Genomic DNA, 23,097 nt, shown 5'->3' with positions numbered 1-23,097 from the left:
TCTTCAGCTTGACGGCATCCCTTACCGCCGGTGTCCACCAGCGGGTTCGGGGATTGCCGCCACGACAGGCACCAACGACCTTACGGCCACAGCTCCGGTCGGCCGCCTCAACAATGGAGGTGCGGAACATGGTCCACTCAGACTCAATGTCCCCCGCCTCCCCCGGGACGTGGGAAAAGCTCTGCCGGAGGTGGGAGTTGAAGCTCTTCCTGACAGGAGATTCTGCCAGACGTTCCCAGCAGACCCTCACAGAGCGTTTGGGTCTGCCAGGTCGGACCGGCATCTTCCCCCACCATCGGAGCCAACCCACCACCAGGTGGTGATCAGTTGACAGCTCCGCCCCTCTCTTCACCCGAGTGTCCAAAACATGCGGCCGCAAATCCGATGACACGACTACAAAGTCGATCATCGAACTGCGGCCTAGGGTGTCCTGGTGCCAAGTGCACACATGGACACCCTTATGTTTGAACATGGTGTTCATTATTGAAAATCCGTGTCGAGCACAGAAGTCCAACAATAGAACACCGCTCGGGTTCAGATCAGGGGGGCCGTTCCTCCCAATCACGCCCTTCCAGGTCTCACTGTCATTGCCCACGTGAGCATTGAAGTCACCCAGTAGAACGATAGAGTCCCCAGAAGGAGCGCTCTCCAGCACTTCCTCCAGGGACCCCAAGAAGGGTGGGTACTCTGAGCTGCTGTTTGGTGCATAGACACAAACAACAGTCAGGACCCGTCCCCCCACCCGAAGGCGGAGGGAGGCTACCCTCTCGTTCACCGGGGTGAACCCCAATGTGCAGGCGCCCAGCCGGGGGGCAATAAGTATACCCACACCTGCTCGACGCCTCTCACCGTGGGCAACTCCAGAGTGGAAGAGAGTCCAGCCCCTCTCGAGAGGGCTTGTACCGGAACCCGAACTGTGCGTGGAGGCTAGTCCGACTATATCTAGTCGGAATTTTTCTGCCTCGCACACCAGCTCGGGCTCCTTTCCAGCCAGAGAGGTGACATTCCATGTCCCAAGAGCCAGCTTCTGCAGCCGGGGATCAGCCCGCCAAGGTCCCTGCCTTTGGCTGCCGCCCAGCACTGTACTGTAATACTCCATTAAAAAATGCAAAAGAAGAGCTCAATAGCAGTTGTAGGAAAAAAGTTAGTTTTTGTGATAAACAGAGATTTTCAGAGTATGTTTATGAGACTAACAACAGAATAATAATCATGAAATTCAGATTAAGATTAGGACTTTAATCACTGAAAAATAATCATGAAATTCAAATTAAGAGATGTTAAATTGACTAATCAATATAAAATATCATGAACAGAATGAACACCTTCCTTCTTTGCTGCAGTTAGCGTTTGTGATATCCAAGCTTTTATCGAATACAGATTTGCTAAAAATGGGGGTAGATTGAAAAAAAAGAAAGACAGAAAGACTGTCACATAAGGAATCCTCCTGTACAAGAATGTAACACTCATTCAACAAGCAAAACCTTAGAACAAATTGGGTAATGTGAAATGAGGATCAATTGAAAATTCCTGTAAAAATCAAACAATCAATGGGATCAATAAGGAATAATATCAATCCATTGATTGCTGAACCACTTATCTTATCTTCATGATAATAGGCATGGAACTCCCTGAACTGGTTGCACAATCATATCTAAGGACAATTTAGAGCGCTCAATTCACCTCCCATGCATGCTTTTGAAATGTCATGTCTTGGGAATGTGAGAGGAAACTAGAGTGCTTGGAGAAAACTCAAGCAAGAACGGGAAAAACATCCAAACTTCGCACAGGAATGCTGAAGCCCGGAATCAAATATGACTTCTACACAGTAAAGCAGATGTGCGAACCAGTCGACCATCACGTCGCCCATAACAAAGAATACTTAGTTACATTTTTAATTAACCGTAATCTGCTACATCAGTGAAATCTGAGCAAAGTTGAAAAATAATGACAATTGCTTACCTATCAAATCAGGATAGAGATACAGATATTTCTTTTGATGAAGAAGGTTTGGCAGGTAATCAGGAGGAGAAACTATTTCAATGCAGAATGCATCATAGTCTCACATGTTTCAGCATACATTTTAGAAACTTTCTAAATGATGTTGTATTGTCTCAATAAGGGATCTCCTACCTTTGACCATGAGTTGTCATGTCAATAGCACGCCGTACTGGGACAGGTGATCCTCCCTCTGTGAAGCTAAGCACCTCCATTGACTTCCTCTCTGGCCTCCGCTTCCCGTGCCGACTCAGCATGGGTGAATCCACACGCTTCCTGGGAGGGTCTGGTGAGCAAATTCAGAGTTCAATGAGTGAATAAGTAAGTAGTGTTTGAATTTTATTCATCCTTCATTGTTTGACACATCTTCAAAATGTAGAGTCTAGCAAACTTTGTGAGTGGTTTTGTGTTAGATATTAATATTATTTATAAATTGCGCTACAAGTACCACTTTAACCATTCAAGAAAAAAACAAATCAACCATTTGATTATCTTTCTATATGCATAATGTACATGTAGTCAGACTTACAGTGGAGATTTAAACACTTAGCGGTTTGCTAATTTAATTGCCTGAAAATACACAAATAGGAAAATCCTTTCATGATATAATATGAACATCACAGTGGTTCAAAACAACAGACTGGGACAGAGTGACGTTGAGGTACTGATGACACAGGATGAAATTTCAAAGGTCATGAGGAATTTAAACCACTATCTAAGAATATTGTGTTTCTGTTTCTGTTTGGATGAACCTACCAATCTCATTGCGTGGAGGCAGGTTCTGGTCCTCGTGGCTTGGATATCTTTCCTTGCGGTCAAGGAGAAGGAAGTAGATCATCTTTTCCTGATTGCCACTAAAGAGAAGAAAGGCAAAGAGCAAGTGGTAAGTGCATGCTGGTATGACAATTGCTCCAACAACATGTCACATATTAAAACAGAGGGATTAGTATGCTGCCGCATCAATCACTCCTATGACAAACAAGTTGTCCATCTGCTTCTCACTCACTCATCAGAAAGCAGGTCTTTGGTCAGCTTGTCCTTATCCCTGAAGCAGCCTAGAGAATGCATACTCTCCAGGACATCGGGGTCGATCTCTTCTACTGTAGCCAGCATCTTGATGGCCACTTTCCTGGGGACGGGCTGTTCGGGCTCAGGTTCATTCTTTCCAGCTCTATAACACAACATATAACACATACAGAGCAACTCACTCTCCACAGCCCGAGAAACTGCTTTCGGTGTCAGTCATTAGCACAGATTCACTCTTGTTTTGCCTTGTCATGCTAAATAAATGACACCGACATGCTGTTTACATGCACATGCGGGGTGCCATATAGTGGACCTATGTTGGAATTCTAAATTCTATTTAAATACAGTGGTAGGGTAGTTCAAAGTGCTTTAGGTCACATTTAACTACAGTACACAACTTAGAAGCAGTAAAAAAATAGTGATGCACAATCTCCATTAAAACTCAACACATTCATTGCAGATTCTGCTCAGGTTCGTTTACTTACAGGTACCATGTATGCTTCTGAATCTGCTCTAACTGCAACACAAGAGATAAAACCAAAACAATACATGAACCCAGACGGCACTGATTGAAATATGTTAGTAGAAATAACTTGCGTGTTTTTGTTTCTATATAATGCAATGAAAACATCGAATCACTTACATATGCTTCCTGTATTTTCATATTTGATACTTGATAAAATTAACTTCATGATTTTTATAATGCAGCTGTCTGTAAATGATATGTTTTCCTTTAATAACCTAAATGTAATGATCAGTATCCAACAACTAAAGATGTGCAAATTAGTTATCAGCCCAGATTAACCAAATATAATTTGCATAGATGAACTTCACAAAGTGGAATAGTCAGTTCATTGACTTGTTCGCCATACCATTCAAAGGAAGATACGATTAGGAGAAAGCACTGCATCAAAAATGATTGGTTGGGAATGCTGTACTGTCAGGTTGAATTTAAATGGAAATAAGGACAATAAATCATTAAACATGCAAGGTTAAAAACAACCCAATTTGGGTTAAAAATGTGACCGACCCTAAAATTTGCCCCCCCAAAAACATTTTCTTGCATAAAACAACCCAACAACTGGGTTGTTTTTAGTTTAACAAAACAACTCAAAGTTGACTCAATTGACTAACTTCCTGGGTCCGTCCAATTTTTAACCCAATAGTTTTAAGGCTGTACTTAATTTCTCTAAGAGTGAATCCTAAATGTTTCATTTTTGTTGGGCCCTACACACTAAATGGATATTCTACTGAACAGAACATTATTTTTCCACTTGCCAGCAACATGAAAGCTGCTTATGAAGTGCATCATTTCAATATTTGAAAACCCATCAATTAATCTTCATAGGGAATGAAAGATAAATACAATATTAAAAAAAGTGGGTGTGATATACATTATTCATTTTTTTAAACTAGACAGAATACACTTACAACGGAAGTTCTGATGCTAAATTGTGGGCTACAATGACAAAAAAAGTATAAAACGAGAGAAGAGAATGTGCCTCTTCAAACACAAAAATATTTTTGTCTTTTTTTTAAGTAAAAATTAATGAAGAACACAAAAAGGTTTGACTAAATTAACCCTATGTAAATCTGTTTATTAAAAAATATTTGAGACAATACTTGCTGACCTAATATGCATTTGTTGTTGCTACTATATATGACTTTTGCCCCAGTTACAAATGAGCAGCAAGGCTGGATGATCAAGTTGCATACTCTACATATCTTACCGTCAGTCTCTTGGAAGCGTCCACTTCAATCATCCCCTGAAGGAGGTTCTGGCATTCCGGAGGAATGAAGTGAGGCATGTGGAAAACTCCAAGTTTTACTTTCTCCAAAAGATTCCTCAAGTTGTCGTCATCAAAAGGCAAAGCGCCCTGAGGTCAAAAGCAGAAAACTAAAATTAACTACGTATTACATGTACTGTAATTTTCGGACTATAAGTCGTGTTTTTTTCATAGTTTGGGTGGGGGGGGCGACTCATACTGAGTGACTTATAGTAATTTTTTTTTCAAAAAATTCACCCCCCCCAAAAAAAAAAGTGAAACCGCGATAAACGAACCGCGATGTAGCAAGTACTGTGGCGCGGCGGTTGTTTACAAAAAGGACAAAGATTCGATCACGGGATGACGAAGATGATGAAGGGCCCCACGTACTACCGGCATCATTAGCGGCTTTGTTTGTAAGCGACACAGAGGACGAAGAGTTTGAAGGATTTAATGATTTCAAAGTCAAAGTCAAAAGTCAAAGTCAGCTTTATTGTCAATTTCTCCACATGCCAAAGACACACAAAGAAACCGAAATTTCGTTCCCCCCTATCCCACGGTGACAAGACATGGCTCACAACAGACAAACAAGTAAAGAAGTATAACAAAAGCGTGCTGAATAAATAATGAATAAATAACACAACAATAAATAAATAAATAAGAGGAGCAGAAAAAAAAGGAGCAAGTGCGCGTACAGCAGACATTCCCGAAAATAGCGCAACAGTGCCGCACGCTACGCAGAAGGGGGTAGCGAGTTCAGGGCCCTAACAGCCTGGAGAAAGAAGCTGTTGGCGAGTCTGGTGGTGCGGGAGCGCAGGCTCCTGTACCTCTTCCCAGAGGGCAGAAGGTCAAACAAAGAGTGAGCCGGGTTACTCACATCTCTGGCAATCGAGGTTGCCTTGCGGGCGAGATGGGAGGTGTAAATGTCCTTCAGGGAGGGGAGCGAAGCACCAATAATCTTACCAGCCGTATTCACTATGCGCTGCAGGGCCTTCAAGTTCTGTTCAGTGCAGTTACCACCCCAGACAGCGATGCAACTGATGAGGACGCTCTCAATGGTGCCACGGTAGAATGTAGACAGGACTGCCTGAGGAGCACATGCACGCCTGAGCTTCCGCAGGAAGTACAGGCGGCGCTGAGCTTTCTTTGCCAGTGACGAGGTGTTTGCGGACCAGGAGAGGTCCTCACTGATGTGCACCCCCAGGAACTTGGCGCAGCTCACCCTCTCCACCACAGCACCGTCGATGATCAGTGGCAGGTGTGTTGTGTGACCCTTCCGGAAGTCAACAATGATTTCCTTGGTCTTATTGACGTTCAGCAGGAGGTTGTTGTCCCTGCACCACGTGGTCAGAAGGTCAACTTCCGACCTGTACCGAGTCTCGTCGCCCTTCGTGATGAGACCCACCAGAGTCGTGTCGTCAGCAAACTTCACTATGCGGTTGTCGCTGTAGGTCGCAGTGCAGTCATGCGTCAGCAGGGTGAAGAGCAATGGACTGAGCACGCAGCCCTGGGGGGCCCCCGTGCTCAGCGTGATGCTGGCGGAGATTTTGCCGCCAACACGCACCACCTGAGGCCTCTGACAGAGGAAGTCCAGTAGCCAGTTGCAGAGGGAGGTACTGAGGCCCAGCTCGTCGAGTTTGCAGATGAGTCGCTGCGGCACAATGGTGTTGAAGACAGAGCTGAAGTCCACAAACAGCAACCTCACATATGAGTCCTTTCTCTCCAGGTGGGTGAGGGCCGAGTGGAGGGCAGAGCAGATGGCATCCTCAGAGGACCGCTTGGCACGGTACGCAAACTGGAAAGGGTCAATGGTGGGGGGGAGAACGGACTTGATGTGCTCCATGACCAGCCACTCAAAGCACTTCATGATGATGGGCGTCAGTGCCACAGGGCGGTAGTCATTGATGCAGGACGGTGCAGGTTTCTTCGGCACAGGAACAATGGTGGCAGCCTTGAAACACGAGGGGACGATGGCCTGCTTGCAGGGAAACGTTAAAGATGTCCGTGAAGACACCCGACAGCTCCCCAGCGCAGTCCTTCAATGCTCGACCCGGGATGTTGTCAGGGCCCGCCGCCTTACGGGTGTCAATAGCGGCAAGCGCCCTCCTCACACCGTCGGCAGAGAGGCGCAGGGGCTGCTCGTGTGGGGGGGGGAGTGGTCTTCAGCGGGCAAGTGCTGTTCTGGGCGTCGAAGCGAGCAAAGAAGCGGTTCAGATCGTTCAGCGGACGGACTTCGCCCTCACAGCGCCTTTAATGTCGACGCTTCAAAGTCCAGAACGCCGCAAAACCCACTTCTGCCGATGTCAAGCAGAACCTGCCTGCTGTACTTGTAGCACGGACGAGACGGACACACAAGACTGTCGGACAAACACTCATTAGACGAACAAATCACCGTACTGACGGTACAGAGAGTGGCCGCTGCGTGTGCACGCGCCGCCATCTTGAAATTACAGCAGATTTGGAGTGACACAGAAGGTTTGAAAAACTATTATGGCTTTTACGCACGCCCGGTGCTACTCTACGGAGCTCTCTTTCACCTCCGTGGATGGAAGTCGGGGGCCGGCGCTCGGCCGGGTGGCTGTCCGGTGACGGTGGATGGGGCTCGGACATGGCTTTTACGCACGCCCGGTCCTCCTCTACGGAGCACTCTTTCACCTCCGTGGATGAAAGTCGGGGGCCGGTGCTCGGCCGGGTGGCTGTCCGGGGACGGTGGATGGGGCTCGGACATGGCTTTTATGCACGCCCGGTCCTATTCTCTGGAGCTCTCTTCCACCTCCGTGGCTGGAAGTGCCACCTGCGGGGTTGGAAGTCCACGCCGCCACACGCCTGGAAGTCCACGGCGGTGCTTGGGGCCGTATGGTGGTGAACTATTTATGTTATAGTTATTTGATATATTTTATTTCGTGTAGCAACTTGTATACGTTTTACAGTTCAGTAGTTGTTGGCTTGTTGACCTCTTGTTTTGTTAAATAAAGAGCCGTTTACCAAACCCACGTCTTTCCTTGTACTTTGTTAACGCTACAATATAGTTATATACTAGATCTGTGGAATAACGACGAGGCTGACGTCAGGGTGCACGCGCGGCGTTGTTGACAAAGGACGAGGAATATACTAGATCTGTGGAATAACGACGAGGCTGACGTCAGGGTGCACGCGCGGCGTTGTTGACAAAGGACGAGGAATTTGATCGGTTTGATAATAATATTATTATATAATAGTTATTTGATATATAATTCATATATCATTATATGGGCCTGTGGAATATTTTGAAGTGCAAGTACCGTGGGCCATTGTTGACATAAAGGACGATCGATGGATTTAATGAATTGGAGTGACACAGATGGTTTTATAAACGTGTTATTTATGTAATAGTTACTTGAATAACTCTGAAACTTACGTCAGGCCCGTTCTCAGCTCTTCGTTTGTGTTTATGTCACATTAGCATATCTATCGTTTAGCCTGTTGTTGCTCGTTCATGTCTGTTCTTGGTGTTGGATTTTGTCGAATAAATTTCCCTCAAAATGCGACTTATACTCCGGAGCGACTTATATATATGTTTTTTTCACGTAATTGTGCATTTTATGGCTAATGCGACCTATATTTCGGAGCGACTTTTAGTCCGAAAAATACGGTACTATAAGTACCCTAGTCAACATAGTAGAGCACCATTCCCTGTGTACTTATTTGGTTAGTGGTTATCTAAATACATCACAAGGAAATTATTCTTTAGTATTAATGTACTGCAATTACATTAAACATGCTTGTAACGATGGACAACATAAAAAAGGGCCAGATTGCTTGACAATTTGAAATTATGTAAATTGGTTATTTTTGTTATGCCGAGGTCCCTCTCAAGGCTTGTCCCAACACAATGGGTTAAAGAACAGTGCAACTTCCCTGTTTCTCTACCTATTGAACAGCGAATCTTTGTTCAAGATCAAATAACTAACTCTGAAAAGTCTCACCACAACATCAGTAAAAAAATTCTGTTATTATTTGAATGAAAATGTCAAACACAATATTTGATCACCATTCAATGGGGATTACAAACACTCACAAATGTACACTGTTCTGAAGCCTATTTACGTCATCAGTGCAAGAAGTTGAGATGCAACTAGGTCAAACACGGAAACTACAACTCTTATTTAAAATGATCCCGTGGAAAATTGGCCCACAGTAGTTGTGGGATTTTAAAGGTCTAGTGCAGTGGTTCTTAACCTTGGTTCGATCGAACCCTAGGGGTTCGGTGAGTCGGCTTCAGGGGTTCGGCAAAGCCTCCACTGCGGAGGGCCGAACACACCTGAATGTCGTGTAAATTCGCGATAACGCATATCTGAACTGGTCTTGCAAAGGCAACAGCAGAAGTCCCACTGATTTGCTGGTATGTCATCCCCCCCCCCCCCACGAAAGAGGGGTTCGGTGAATGCGCATATGAAACTGATGGGGTTCGGTACCTTCAACAAGGTTAAGAACCACTGGTCTAGTGGCAGTGTAATTTGACAAATCAAGGAGCACGTTCACCCAAAAAAAACTATCCTTCTGTTGTCAGGGAAAGAGCATGTCAGATGCTTATTGATTAGTTGAACTTTGACAGAGGATGATGCTATGTGTAAGAGATATTGGCCACCAGTGATGATGAAGCAGCTCTGTGACTCTCTGCTCTCTAGCTGAGGAGATCACTCAGTGACGTCAGTAAAATGAGCAGGATGGAGCCAGATGGCCACTGACACTGATTGTGTAATCCAAATGAAACACATGGAGAGTGAGGTTTACGCAACACACATCTCCCACAACTATAACGTCATTGAATTTTTTTCTGTAGCTGTGTGGAAAAAAAACGAGACAAAACAAAACATTTTGTCGCCATTTTTTTATTTGTAGCAACTTTACTTAGTTGATATTAAATATTATTTGGGCTCTAATGTATATGTATGTGTATGTAAATCATGTAAAGTACTTTGGAATCAGCGTCTACTTACAAATGCTAATATTGCTACATAATGCAACTGTCACGTCTCGTCCCCAGCCGTTCCACTATGTGTCTGTTTTCATGGTTTCCGTCTGTGTGCTCGCCCCTCCCCTCCTGTGTGCCCATGATTAGTTTGATTATTCTTACCTGCCTCTTGTTACCTGTCGTATTTAAGTCCTGTCTGCGTGTCACTCCCTGTCAGATCATTGATGTCTTTTTGGTTCCTGTCTTTATCGAGTCTGTTTCTGTTTGCCATCCCTGTCGGTCAGTCTGTCATGTTATTAGTTTGCCAGTTCCCGTCTGTTTCCCTTGATGCTTCATTCCACTTCACTTTTCCCTCAATAAATCATGGTCCAAGCTGCATTTGGTCGCCCTGCTCCATCCGTTTCGTGACAGCAACTTCTGTCACTTGAATTATGCGATGAATAAACCCTTGATCGTGTTTACTAAATTCCATCCTGCTCGTTTTCTGTTTGATTAGTTATGTTTCTCAGGTAAACACAATAGGCTCGGTGCAGTGGAGGGGAAAAGGATGATGTTAGAAAAATGTATGTTATCATGCGTTCTCTAATCAATGCTTACTGCAATATTACTGCAATATATGCTTGCTGTTTGGCTTTGCTGTTTTTATGTTGTGCTACAGAAAAGAAAGGTTACAGCTGGGTCACGAGAGAGGTGACGGCTGGGTCAGGCAGGACGCAGCTACCAGCTTGCAACTCTGCAATAAGAGAACGTCTACCGAGACAATTCGTAGAAACAACATGCCTGACCACAGTTTCACGCTCTCAGATGGAGCGGCAAGGAAACGTCAAGTTTCCTGTTTCTATCATAGAGACAAAGAGAGATGCTGATTGCTCAAATTGTTTTGCAGACATTGCCATATAAGTATGCAACACCTTGTGTTTATTTTTGCTTACGAGACAAAGCCCACATACTTTTCCCCCCCTCCCTTAGGGGCTTTTGTCTCACATTGTGGTTAGGACAAATCCAAATAAAAAGAGTAGGAATGCTTACAGATATTTAGTGTAGACAGATTGTTGTAAGCTATCCGTACTGCACTCCGCGCGAACATTTGAATTAATATTCTTGTCTCATTGTGATTTCTGTTTGCTGAGTCTTTTCTCTTTACTTTATAGTACACGTCAGTAAAATAAACCCGACAGATGACATTTATACAGTTTTCTCGGTGAACAGAATACAGTATTTTAATCACAATACAGTTATCCCAAATAAAATAAAACTGTTACATGTATTCTGCAAACAGAACACTTGAACACAAGACTTGACAGTAAAAAAAGTTATGAAACCAACCCGGTGGAATAAAAAAACAACTCACCACTAAGAGTGCAAACAAGATGACTCCACAGCTCCATGCGTCTGCTTTTCGGCCATCATACTTCTCCCCCTTGTAGACATAGTTTGAGAAAGAAAAACACAGTAAAATAAATATTATGTAAAATATAACTGGAGACTGTTTCCTAAACTACAAATCACTACAATTTGTGTCTTGGCTCCATCATTTTTGGATGACAAACACAAGCGCATATACTGTATATGGCATGTAAAAAAAGTGTCAGCTGTTGTGTATTCTACTTTGAATGATCCTGGTAGTATGCCAGATTGTAATCGGCATCAGTCAAAAGTATTTTAAATATTGTATTTCACACAAATGTAACAAAAAGTTGCTTAGCATATCTGAGCTCAGTTAAACAATGTAAAATTTGAACGAATGTCATGTTTGTCTCTGTGTGCCCTGCGATTGGCTGGCAACCGGTTCAGGGTGTCCCCCGCCTACTGCCCGATGACTGCTGGAATAGGCCCCAGCAAGCCCGTGACCCCCGTGACAAGTGGTACAGAAAATGGATGGATGGATGGATGGATGGATGGATGGATGGATGGATGGATGGGTGGATGGGTGGATGGATGGATGGATGGATGGATGGATGGATGGATGGATGGATGGATGGATGGATGGATGGATGGATGGATGGATGGATGGATGGATGGATGGATGGATGGATGGATGGATGGATGAAGCAAATGGGTCGCTCAATTTCAAATAAGTTGGTGACTCCTGGTATAAAACATGGAAACTAGGAGAGCCAAAAATTGTAAGACTATATCATAAATAATATAAAAGCAGCAGTGACATAAAGTCTATTTTTTCCCAGTAAGGCAAAATAGTGTGAGGCCAGAAAAAAATGAGTACAGTAAAGTGAAAGCTGAGAGGATACAACAATGACGTAACAGCTGCTGCAGGAGTTTGCCACCACTATTCATAAAAGACAGCAAACAGAGAGGGGCCAAAAGAGAGAGCACTTACCCTGATAACCTCTGGGCAGGCATAGTGCGGCGATCTGTAAAAGAGGCACACAGGGGTTGATGCTGCGGACAACTTAAAGTGGTTCACTAAATCACACACCATACCCACTCAAAGAGAATACAGCCAGCAGCCAACACACTGAAGAAGGAATGATTGAAGAGCCAACCTTTTAGCTCACCACAGAAAAACGTATTGAATATTTGGCCATTTTCCCACACTGGTATTGCATAACATTGGGAACCTGAACTTTGTTATATGAATACAACTAAATGCAATATTGCTTAATGTATATAAAATATTAGTTTGCTGGTTTGAGCTGCATGGCTAGACATCTTTTTCTTTATGCTGTAAGAAGATGAGAAAAAGGATGGAAGGCTGGGTGGCCACCATATTTTTTTTGCCAACACAATTACTGTATTGGGTTAAAAAAGTGAGCCTGTAACACTGTATGAAGGCCAAATATGTTACATTGTTCAGAGCTCAGCTGTTCTCCAAAAGCATGAAAAAATGGTAAAATATCTCTTCCAAAAACACAAACACACATGAAAGAAAAATGTCACTTTGTCAACATTTGCTGGTTTTTCATGAACCTAAACACTTTGAAAACACAATAGAGTAAAAGAGTTAAAGAATAAATGTTTTTCATGAACCTAAATACTGTTAAAACAGTAAATTAATTAATGATTAAAAAAATGAAGACGTAAATATGGTTGACTGTTGGAGTCGTATCAAAAATATTTACATCTTGATTTGCGTCAAACTAAAAATATGAGTACAGACGACAATAACACCAGGCTTAAAATACAGACAGGGGCTCCCAAATTTTAATAGTGAAGATAGAAAACACAGTTTTAAGTTATTGTGAGATAGAGATAGAGATAGAGAGAGAGAGAGAGAGAGAGAGAGAGAGAGAGAGAGAGAGAGAGAGAGAGAGAGAGAGAGAGAGAGAGAGAGAGAGACATTTTTGTAATGTAAGAGGTGTCTTGGTTTAATATCTAATGTGTGAGAGAGAGAGAATTCCAGTCATTAATTTATCTGAATAATTTTTCCAAACATGGCTTAATGGAGCCATTATTGTGACATTTGCTCAATGACTTATCGGTCTGTGTTGATTCATTGTATAATGAATAAAGCAGCTAGCGTGACTCCCTTAAAGTAGCTTATCAAATTTATGTGCAAAACAAACACTTCTTTGTTTGACTGCACATTCCATCACTTATTTATGCTGATGAAAATGAACGTGAAGTAGTTCAATTGAATAATTCAGGCAACTGCTATCACATGTTCCCAGTCTTCCTGTTGGAGCAACACTGAGTAGTGTTTAATAACCCTTATTGATCACGAACAAAAGCACTAAGACAAACCATAAGATTGGACAAAAAGTCTAGACTGAAACAAGCCTAAAAAATCTGTGGGAAAGCTATATGGACTGGATTTTCTAGAGTTCAGACCAAAATGAACCCTTACAAAAGTGATGGAAAAGTTCACATTTCATGAAAGGAAGTATGTGCTCATGATAACAATTATACAAGCTCATCTCTGAAACCCACAATGTCACGTGTTTGCCTTACATGGCTTATTCTGGTAGAATTTCCTTAATCTTCATTTATGCAACACATGATGGCAGCAGGAAAATTAACTAAGTCTACAAAAATGTTTTGTTAATGAAGTTAATGAAAATACACCCATAATGAATTGGTAGCGACTTTACTTTGCAGATAATGAGCCAAAACAAACTGCCAAATCAGCAAAGTAGTTACCCAGGGGCACAAAATGGAATGTTTTGGGCTCATAAGTGGATTTGCCAGCAACTCTCCTATGTCATGTTATTCCATATGAACCAGTCACATGTGGTAAGATTCCTCTGGAGTCGCATAAAAAATATGAAACCAAAATGGAAAATTGGCCTGTACAGTGGAGCCTCGGTTTTCGAATGTCCCGGTTCTCGAACAAATCGGTATTCGAACAAAAAATTTAAGATTGTCGGACGAAATTCGGAGGTCGAACCTCGCGAGGTGAGCCGAGAGGACCCGCATGCCGACTGACTCCGTTCGTTATTACGTTGTTGTTACTCTGAGGATTGCATCAACTCTAATCATGCCTCCAAAGGAAGAAGTGGGAGCAGTAAAGCCATCCTAAAACACAAAGACGCTCCTAAAGCAATGCGACACTGAGCGCCCGGCGCGCCGCGGTTGCGCGATCGGACTAAATTAAGCTCCCTGCGCACTGAGGTCCACTTAAATTTTGGAAAGTGCATCAGGACTTTAAAAATATTTTCTAAATTTCAGCGACGGCTCTGTCACAATAATGCGACCAGCGCGGTGCAGTTGCGCGGTCGGCGATGCGCTACGGTTGCGCGTTCAGCGGTGCGCTGCAGTTGCGCGATTGGACAAAAATGCGCAAATGAAAAAATGCTTATAAAAGGTGGGGTTTTTTTCTGGCTTGGAACGGATTACTTTTTTTCTCCATTATTTGTAATGGGAAAATATGATTCGGAATTCGAACGATTCACTTCTCGAACAGCCTTCTGGAACGGATTCTCTTTGAAAACCGAGGCTCCACTGTATTTCAATTTGGACCTTCATTGAAAGATTCAAATAAGGTCAAAATTTGATTTGATCAGTTCATCCTCACGTTCTGCAGGAGCCTGATAATTGTATTAGGTGTGTTTAACGAGGGAAACTTGGAAAACATGTAGGAATGCGGCCCCCGAGGACTGGAGTTTGAGACCCCTGATTTAAAGGTAAGCCATTTAAATGTGAACAATTTGCTTATGCTATTCCTTTATAGTGAACAGATATTTGGTACCAACAACTAAACCAAGCTACAGTTTGAAGGCCAGATTTTTGTGATACAAAAAAGAGACAAAGTTAAAACATTAAAAACTTGTTTCCACCATTCTGAGGACCTATAACCTGTACATCTCACTGAGGAAAAACTGGATGTAAAAATAGTGAAAAAAATATATATATAAAAACTTATGCCTTTATGTATTTTAGCCACTCACCCACAGCTGGTTTCTAGTAGACTCTCCCCAACCTGCAGAGAGGCCATGCCAAAGTCTGCTATCCTAATGTTGTTCTTCTCATCTAATAACAAATTCTCAGGCTTCAAGTCTCGGTGGCTAGGCGAGAGGGCACAAACGACACAAAAAAAAGGGTTACAACTCAAACACAATAAAATATTGGTCTTGACATACCCTGTTCACTTCGATACAGACAGAGCTTGAGCACTGGTTGCAGCTCAGCTCAGCGGTGGTACCATGAGACACTCATCTTCATATTGTTGCCAAGTTGCAACCCATTTGATAGAAGTTAAGAACAATAAAGCTTGGTGTTTAAAATAGCCTCTGCATATATATGTGCAGTATATTGAACTTTAAAAAAATGAGTTTGTTCAATTAATGAATGAGTTCAAGATTAGCTTGTGACACGACCATATATGAGTAACATTTCTTGACAGTGACCCAAAATTGTATGCTGAATTCACGTGACAACTTTATAAGACTGAGTACCGTTCTGAAAAATGTGAATATGTAGCCCTGTCTATGGTGTTTTATTGCTTCTGGAGATTGCAATGTACTGTAAGGACTTGGACTACCAGATTCAGGTTAGTGCTAGCACAATACTCCTCAAGTTCTTCACCCTTGTCATTGACATTGAAAAAAGAACCCCATAGAGCAGGGGTGTCAAACTCATTTTTGTCACGGGCCACATCGTAGTCATAGTTTCTTTTTGAAGGTCATTATAACTGTCAATGCCTTATATTACTATATAGAAGTATAGGCTACACAAGAAACTGATGAAGAAAACGTTTTGAAATCAGAAACAAGTAAAAACTTTGAATATTTTAAAAAGATGAATGATACTAATTTCGAGCATTTTTTTTAAGTGAAGACAAATTGTAATTTCAGTATTGAATGAAGTCGTACTTTTAGCGGGCCACATAAAATGATGTGGCGGGCTGTTTCGGACCCTCGGGCCTAGAGTTTGAAACCTATGCCATAGAGTATGATTTGCATTTGCATCAATACGATTGATTACAGCTGGAGTCTTTCCTCCATAAGAGACCAGCTCCCAATGAATGGTTCTCCATCTGCCATACAGGACTGTCTCAGAAAATTTGAATATTGTGATAAAGTTCTTTATTTTCTGTAACATAATTAAAAAAACAAAAATGTCATCAATTCTGGATTCATTACAAATCAACTGAAATATTGCTAGCTTTTTATTATTTTAATATTGCTGATTATGGCTTACAGCTTAAGAAAACTAAAAAATCCTATCTCAAAAAATTAGAATATTTCCTCAGACCAAGTAAAAAAAAAAGATTTATAACAGCAAAACAAAATCAAACATTTGAAAATGTCCATTAATGCACTCAGTACTTGGTTGGGAATCCTTTTGCACGGATTACTGCATCAGTGCAGCGTGGCATGGAGGCAAGCAGCCTGTGGCATTGCTGAGGTGTTATGGATGCCCAGGATGCTTCAATAGTGGCCTTTAGCTCATTTGCATTGTTGGATCTGGTGTCTTTCAGCTTCTTCTTCACAATACCCCACAAATTCTCTATGGGGTTCAGGTCAGGGGAATTGGCAGGCCAATCGAGAACAGTAATGGCATGGTCAGTACATCATTTACTGGTGGTTTTGGCACTGTGGGTAGGTGCCAGATCATGCTGGAAAATGAAATCATCATCTCCATAGAGCTTTTCAGCAGACGGAAGCATGTAGTGCTCTAAAATCTGCATTTACTCTGGACTTGATGAAACACAGTGGACCAACACCAGCAGCTGACATGGCTCCCCAAACCATCGCTGACTGTGGGAACTTCACACAGGATTTCAAGTAACTTGGATTTTGCTTATCTCCAGCCTTTCTCCAGACTCTGGCGCCTTGACTTCCAAATGAAATACAAAACTTGCTTTCGGCTGAAAAGAGGACTTTGGACCACTCTGCAACTGTCTAGTGCTTCTTTTCCATAGCCCAAGTCAGACGCTTCAGAAGTGGCTTGACCATGGGAATACGGCCCATTTCCCGGAAACGTCTGTGAACAGCGGCTTTTGATACCTGGACTCCAGCTTCAGTCCACTGTCTTTCAAGCTCCCCCAAATTCTCGAAGCGACTCTTCTTCACAATGCTGTTAAGGGTGCGGTCATCTCTCTTGGTTGTGCAGCGTTTCCTGCCACATTCCCCCCTTCCAACAGACTTTTTGTGGATGTGCTTTGAAACTGCACTCTGTGAACAGCTTGCTCTTTGAGAAATTCCTTTTCGTATCAATGATGGTCCTCTGGACAGCAGTCAGATCAGCAGTCTTCCCCATACTTGTGATTTAGTTTACTGAACCAAGCTGAGTGTTTTTCAAGGCTCAGGAAACCCTTGCAGGTGTTTCGAGTTAATTAGACGATTCAAGTGATTAGTTGAATACCCTACTAGTATACTTTTTCATGATATACTAATATTTTGAGATATGATATTTGAGTTTTCTTAAGCTGTATGCCATGATCAGCAATATTAAAATAATAAAAGGCTTGCAATATTTCAGTTGATTTGTAATGAATGCAGAATGTATGACATTTTTGTTTTTTTTAATTGTATTACAGAAAATAAAGAACTTTATCACAATATTCTAATTTTCTGAGACAGTCCTCTATATGCTGAGACAAAAACAAAATTGCTTTTTTCTCGGCACACATTAGTATCTAGCTACCGTGTCCTTATTTGGATATCTCAGCACCATTTGATATCCAAGGTTAGGGGTTGCATAAATGCAGGTCATTCGTGTACCATACCTGGAGCTTCTCCCTAACTTTGTCTCCATATGACCATGTGAACTAGGACAAGCCCAGACTGTAGGTTTTTGGTAACGTCATGTAAGTAGTAGCTGGCAGCTTTAATTCTATGAAGATTAATTTTCCAGATCATTATGTTGGTAACATTTTAATATAGTTTCTTACCTTTAATCCAGTACCTGGAATCATCACCAATGCATTATTTATCAAAAGTCACAAAATAAATGATTAAAATTAATGGCCCCAAAGGGTACTTTGGTTTTGATATTGCCCCCATATAGATAAGGCAAAGTGGCCTCAGCCAACCTTGCTCAACTTGGATTCGAGTTCTCTTGTCATGGTAGATGCCGGATCCTTTGTCCCATGAGCGGATTCGGGCATTGGGGCAGGAGCATTACCAACATCGGCTCCCTTCTCCATGAGTTTGTCTGGATTCGGAGCTATTTTTACACCTCTCAGATAAGTCTCAAAATAGTTAGTGAAGATTATGGGTTATATGTTTAATGCAACACACCATATAGAATGGCTGTGGCAGAAGTCGAGGGCTGATATGATCTGTCGGAAGAATTTTCTTGCTTCTTTAGGCGTCAACCGGCCTTTCTTGACTAGGTAGTCAAAAAGCTCTCCACCAGAGACATGCTCTAGCACCAGGTACCTGAAAAGAGGGGAGATTATGCAATTTAAACATTGTTCAACTGACAGGCTTGCTGTGCCCTAATTGTTTATTTGTTCAGGTGTGAATACAATAACATTGAGGAGTGCGTCAAACAAATGAAACTGTTAAACATCAACTGCAATTTAAGTGAACCTTGTTGCGAATGAACACCCACAATTGGGTCCACGTATGGTCAAGTGTACATACGGCATAAAACAAAACCCAAAAACGCATAAATAAAAAAGAAGGGGGGGAAAGGATGGCATAATAAAAAAGGGACTGAATTGTTGTTTTATTACCATATCAGGCTCTACTTGATGTAGCAACAGAGTTAACTCAGTGCCCCACACATCAAAATAATAGAGTTGTATTGTACAGTGGGTCGCAACACAGTATGCATCATTATAGTACATAGCTGTATTTTTGACTTTTAAAAATAAGAACATTGAAGAATCTGATGTTTTTTACTTGTTAAACATCAACTTACATTTATGTAATTGACTCTGATTTCTAATCTGTTGTTTGCAATTTACTGAAATCAGAAACTAACAAAATAGTTGACTTTTTCTTGAATACGATCAATGTTAGTGGTTTTTCCATTAAAGTAGCTATAGCATGCTAAATCAACTTTGTTGGGATGCTGTTTTTTTTTGCATTTCTTTTTTTTTAATTGTTTTTGCTTTTGTTCCATATTTTAATAGTTTCAGCACAATTAGAGCCTTTTGCAAACAAAATGTGGCATTCCGACCACTGTGGCACTGTGGAGGCCTCTGCGTTAACTGTTTTGAAAATGTGGGTTTTGAGTTGACGGCTGCGTCAAAACAATCAATGAAAACTGTAATTAGTGACAGAAAATTACATCACACAATTAAAATCTATGACTAGACTTAACTGCTGCAAATAGAGACTGTGGGTTTAGCGATACCCTAAAATTTATATCAATACGAGCCAACCTACATTGGCTCCCGTGCCATTTGAGATGTGACTCCAAGCTTATGTTACTAACCTATAAAATATTACATGCTTAGCGCCTTCCTATAGCGTCGACCTAGTTGTACCACACATTTCGTCTTTTACCTTCGTTCACAAAATGCTGGTCATTAAGTGACCCCAAGGGCCAAAGAGAAGTCCGCAGGGTCGAGAGCATTCTCTATTTGGGCTCCAAAGCTTTCGAATACCCTACCCACAGATATTAGAGCTGCTCAGGAGAAGCATCAAGACACGATTAAATACGCATTTCTATGCTCTTGCCTTTGATTAAACTACGCTGGCAGGTTTGACTGCCGTTTGTGCTAAAGGGAAATGTGCTTTCGGGAGTTTGCAAGCATATTTTAAGGTTGTGTTAAACTTATAATCATATTAATATAATATCTAGTATTGGAATGCTCGTGTGGATTGGTGGTTGGCGAAGAATGTGCAGGCAAACTGCATGAACTTGTTTTCTTGGAAGTGTTGTGTATAGGCCCAGACAGTGAGTACCGGACGAGATAATCTGAAGGTCGTTGAGGAACGAGAACAACAGCACGTCTATGTTGCCCGGCTTCGCGGGGAAATTCCAACCAGCTGACCTCAGCGATAGCGCCGACGCGGGGAGGAGATGGCCATCGACCAATCATCTCACAATATTTTGCATGCTTTAATATTCATATTGTGTTTCTTTAAAACTGGGCAACCCGGAAGAATGTGTCGTCTTTTGGTGGTCACAAAAACGCACGAGTTTTAGTGTGAGGGACCCGGGACCCAGGCCTGTATTAGTGCGCTTTGTCAGGAATAAATAATTGGTAAATTTGGTCTGATTGATCTACTGGTCTTCTCTTTGACAGAACGAACTCGCAAAATTGTTAGGTGCGCCAGTGTGTGGATTAGGACATAGCAATTTATGTGTTAAGTGTTGATCGCAATTTGGAGTCAGATCAATAACTAGAATCCGTAACCTAACAATTTCTTGGTGACCCCGACGTGATGTCAAGAGAAGGGTAATTGACAACTCGTGGTCTTTAGCCAAGACACCGGACAGTGTCAGGGACACTGTCTCCCGGTTGGCGAACCGTTTGGAATAAGCGCACAACGTTGAGCTGGTACGACGTCTCCTCAAACCCTGAGCTCATCACCGATAAGGTAAGCAGTATACCTGTTACTATAAGTCGAAATGCTGCAAATTGAAAGAGGAAATTTAAGAGGAGACTGTCGTTCAGATCAAATAAGGTGTGCATGAAGTTAAGATACATACGGTGAATAAGTTTGGAATTTACGTGTGTAACGTGTACGGTAAAGTCAGGGACTTACGCGTACTACTGATAGGTCAGGGACCTAGTGCTTCGTCGTGGCGGACAAGGGTGCGGTGACGATCGTATTCAAATAGCTGGGGTTAATAAAGAGATCCCCGAGGGGAAGTGAGGCCTCCTCAAAAAATATCCGGTGGTAACAGTTCCTCCTGTGAGAGATCAGACCGCTAAAATATCCAAAATGAACCAAATTGGGGGGAGAGTGTGTGTGCGCGCAGAGGATCCTCATGAGTGGGTGTGTATATGAGTGTGTGTGAGTGAGATGTGTGTTCTATGGAAGAAATCAGTAATGGAGAATGTTTAGGAGGCTTTTGAGCGATAATAGGGAAATTGAGAAGTGGACAATGGTGTGTTTAAGTTGGTTAGAGAAACTAAGATGAGCAAGGTGTGGCAGTAGAGAAAAAGAGGTGTGTGACAGAAAGTTACTAGAACGGTGGCTTGATAGGATGAGAATAAGAGACAACAAATGTTGTGTAGAAGACATTGAAAGACGTCGAATGTGAACATGATGAAGGGCGCAACAGCAAAGTTGGCCTGCCCTTTGAGAGGTTGAGACTGATGACCGTGCCTGCACTCGCGCGTAGTCGCGGGTCTGGGCTGTGCGCGTGGGCCTGTGCTATGCTCGTGCGGGCGGTGGGCCGACATCATGATTATTGCAGGAAATGGCCAGCCTGTAACCAGTCAACATTGATGCCGCGACCCCCTCGCACGGGGGGTGCTATAGCCCGGGCGGGGCAGGGACCGTGTGAGTTTCTCAGTGAATGTTTGAAGCAGTGAGATTGAGCGGTTGTGTGCGCGCTCGGTGTGTGCGTTTATGTGCACACCCTGTGTGGGTGCAGGCGTGTGAGGAGGAAGACGGCATGGCTCAGAGAATGTTCAAGAAAGGGGGGCTAACTCGTAAATAATGAGGAGCTATTGGGAGTAATCTGTTTGTCCTTTCTTTAAGGTTAGGTTAGGTTAGCAACACGAGCGATTTAGAGGTTCAAAGGAAAGACAGTTAAAAGAAAATAACATTTTTGATTTGGACAATTGCAGGCTAACAAGAGCATGAGAAAGAAGGGTAGAGAAAGCGGTGAAAATACACAAGGAAAGAAATGAATACAAGGGCATTTATCCATCTTTGCATGATGTGACACACCCGAGTGCCCTGACACTCGGAGTGAGCTATGTTGGACCGCCGCCGTACGGCGACCCCGGAGTAATGGCTCCGGTGGTGACGCTGGGTGGCAGGATGGTAGTGGATGTCGAGGGCGAAGGCGAAAGGGCGGATCAGAGTATTGTACAGTTGATTGAACAAGCAGTAAATAAAGAGAGGCGACGAGCCCTCAACCGTCCAATGTGACGAAAGGAGAAAGCTGGCATAGACTTACTGCCGAGAATGAGGAGCTAAAAAAGAAAATTGATCAAGCCGATGAGCAGCGTAGACAGGAAGCGCAGATGTTAAAATGGGCAACAGAGAGAGAGAGAGAGACACGGAGAAAATATAATTTGCGGAGTGGTTAGGGACAGATGACACAGGCCGAGGTGCAGAAAAATGAATTGATGTGTCCGCTGGTGACCACATCGGGTGGTCAGCACTACGAGCCCATGGTGCTCCGTGATGTGACCGCGATGATGGAAAAGATGCCCCCACTTCACAGAGGAGGCAAGGTGTGGCTGAACAAATTTTTGGCTCTGATGAGTGGGCAGAGCTGTACACTCGGTGACATGCGCCAGATGTTGGCAGGAGTATGCTCCCTGGTGCAACTGCAGGCAATTGAGGAAGCAGCAGGCACAGGGAGACTGGGGAGGGAGGTGCCCTTGCCACAAGTAGCAGCGCCCCTGTTTGAAAACATTAAATTGACAACCCACCGATCTGGCCCCCACTATGTTTCCTTATGATGTGAAAATGTCACCTGCACAACATTATGTAACGTGTGGAGAGTTGGATTGAAACCACAGGTCGCCATCCGGCTCTCACGCACGAGGCAGAGGTGCTCTTCCGAACGGCGCTGCTGGATGGACTTCCGCCAGATGTGAAGAAGCAGCTAATGTCAGATCCTGACATTCTGGTTTGTACCGAAGAACGATTTAAACGTCATCTTTTGCATCACTGCAGAATGTTCACTGAGTCACAAGCTAAAGTTGAAAACGAGACAGACGCATTGTCTAAACAGTTGTTGAAATTACAGTTGGCAAAAATGCATGGTGAAGCTAAACAGTCTAAATCACAGAAAAAGGGAATGCAAATGTCACAGGCTCTTCAGGTGGTGGGGCGCGGAAGGGGCCAGTTCCGGGGCGGATACAGA

General features: G+C 43.0%; 1 protein-coding gene across 4 annotated transcripts in view; it reads right to left on the bottom strand.

Annotated features, from left to right (window-relative positions):
* LOC125967454 (serine/threonine-protein kinase BRSK2) overlaps positions 1-23,097 on the bottom strand; it is a 184,453-nt gene that overhangs the window by 56,968 nt on the left and 104,388 nt on the right. For all 4 annotated transcript variants that reach the window (XM_049718584.1, XM_049718587.2, XM_049718589.2 and 1 more), the window contains exons 4-12: positions 18,384-18,524; positions 15,087-15,203; positions 12,080-12,113; positions 11,093-11,161; positions 4,752-4,898; positions 3,507-3,538; positions 3,002-3,166; positions 2,752-2,849; positions 2,131-2,281 (exon numbers count right to left, since the gene is read on the bottom strand). In XM_049718584.1, coding sequence (XP_049574541.1) covers positions 2,131-2,281; positions 2,752-2,849; positions 3,002-3,166; positions 3,507-3,538; positions 4,752-4,898; positions 11,093-11,161; positions 12,080-12,113; positions 15,087-15,203; positions 18,384-18,524 — 954 coding nt within the window. The remainder of the gene's footprint in view (positions 1-2,130; positions 2,282-2,751; positions 2,850-3,001; positions 3,167-3,506; positions 3,539-4,751; positions 4,899-11,092; positions 11,162-12,079; positions 12,114-15,086; positions 15,204-18,383; positions 18,525-23,097) is intronic.

Source organism: Syngnathus scovelli, chromosome 4, assembly GCF_024217435.2.
Source record: "Syngnathus scovelli strain Florida chromosome 4, RoL_Ssco_1.2, whole genome shotgun sequence".
In the NCBI taxonomy this organism is placed as follows: Eukaryota; Metazoa; Chordata; class Actinopteri; order Syngnathiformes; family Syngnathidae; genus Syngnathus; species Syngnathus scovelli.
The sequence above is the reverse complement of the archived record's forward strand: the minus strand, read 5'-3'. Positions and strand labels throughout refer to the sequence as shown.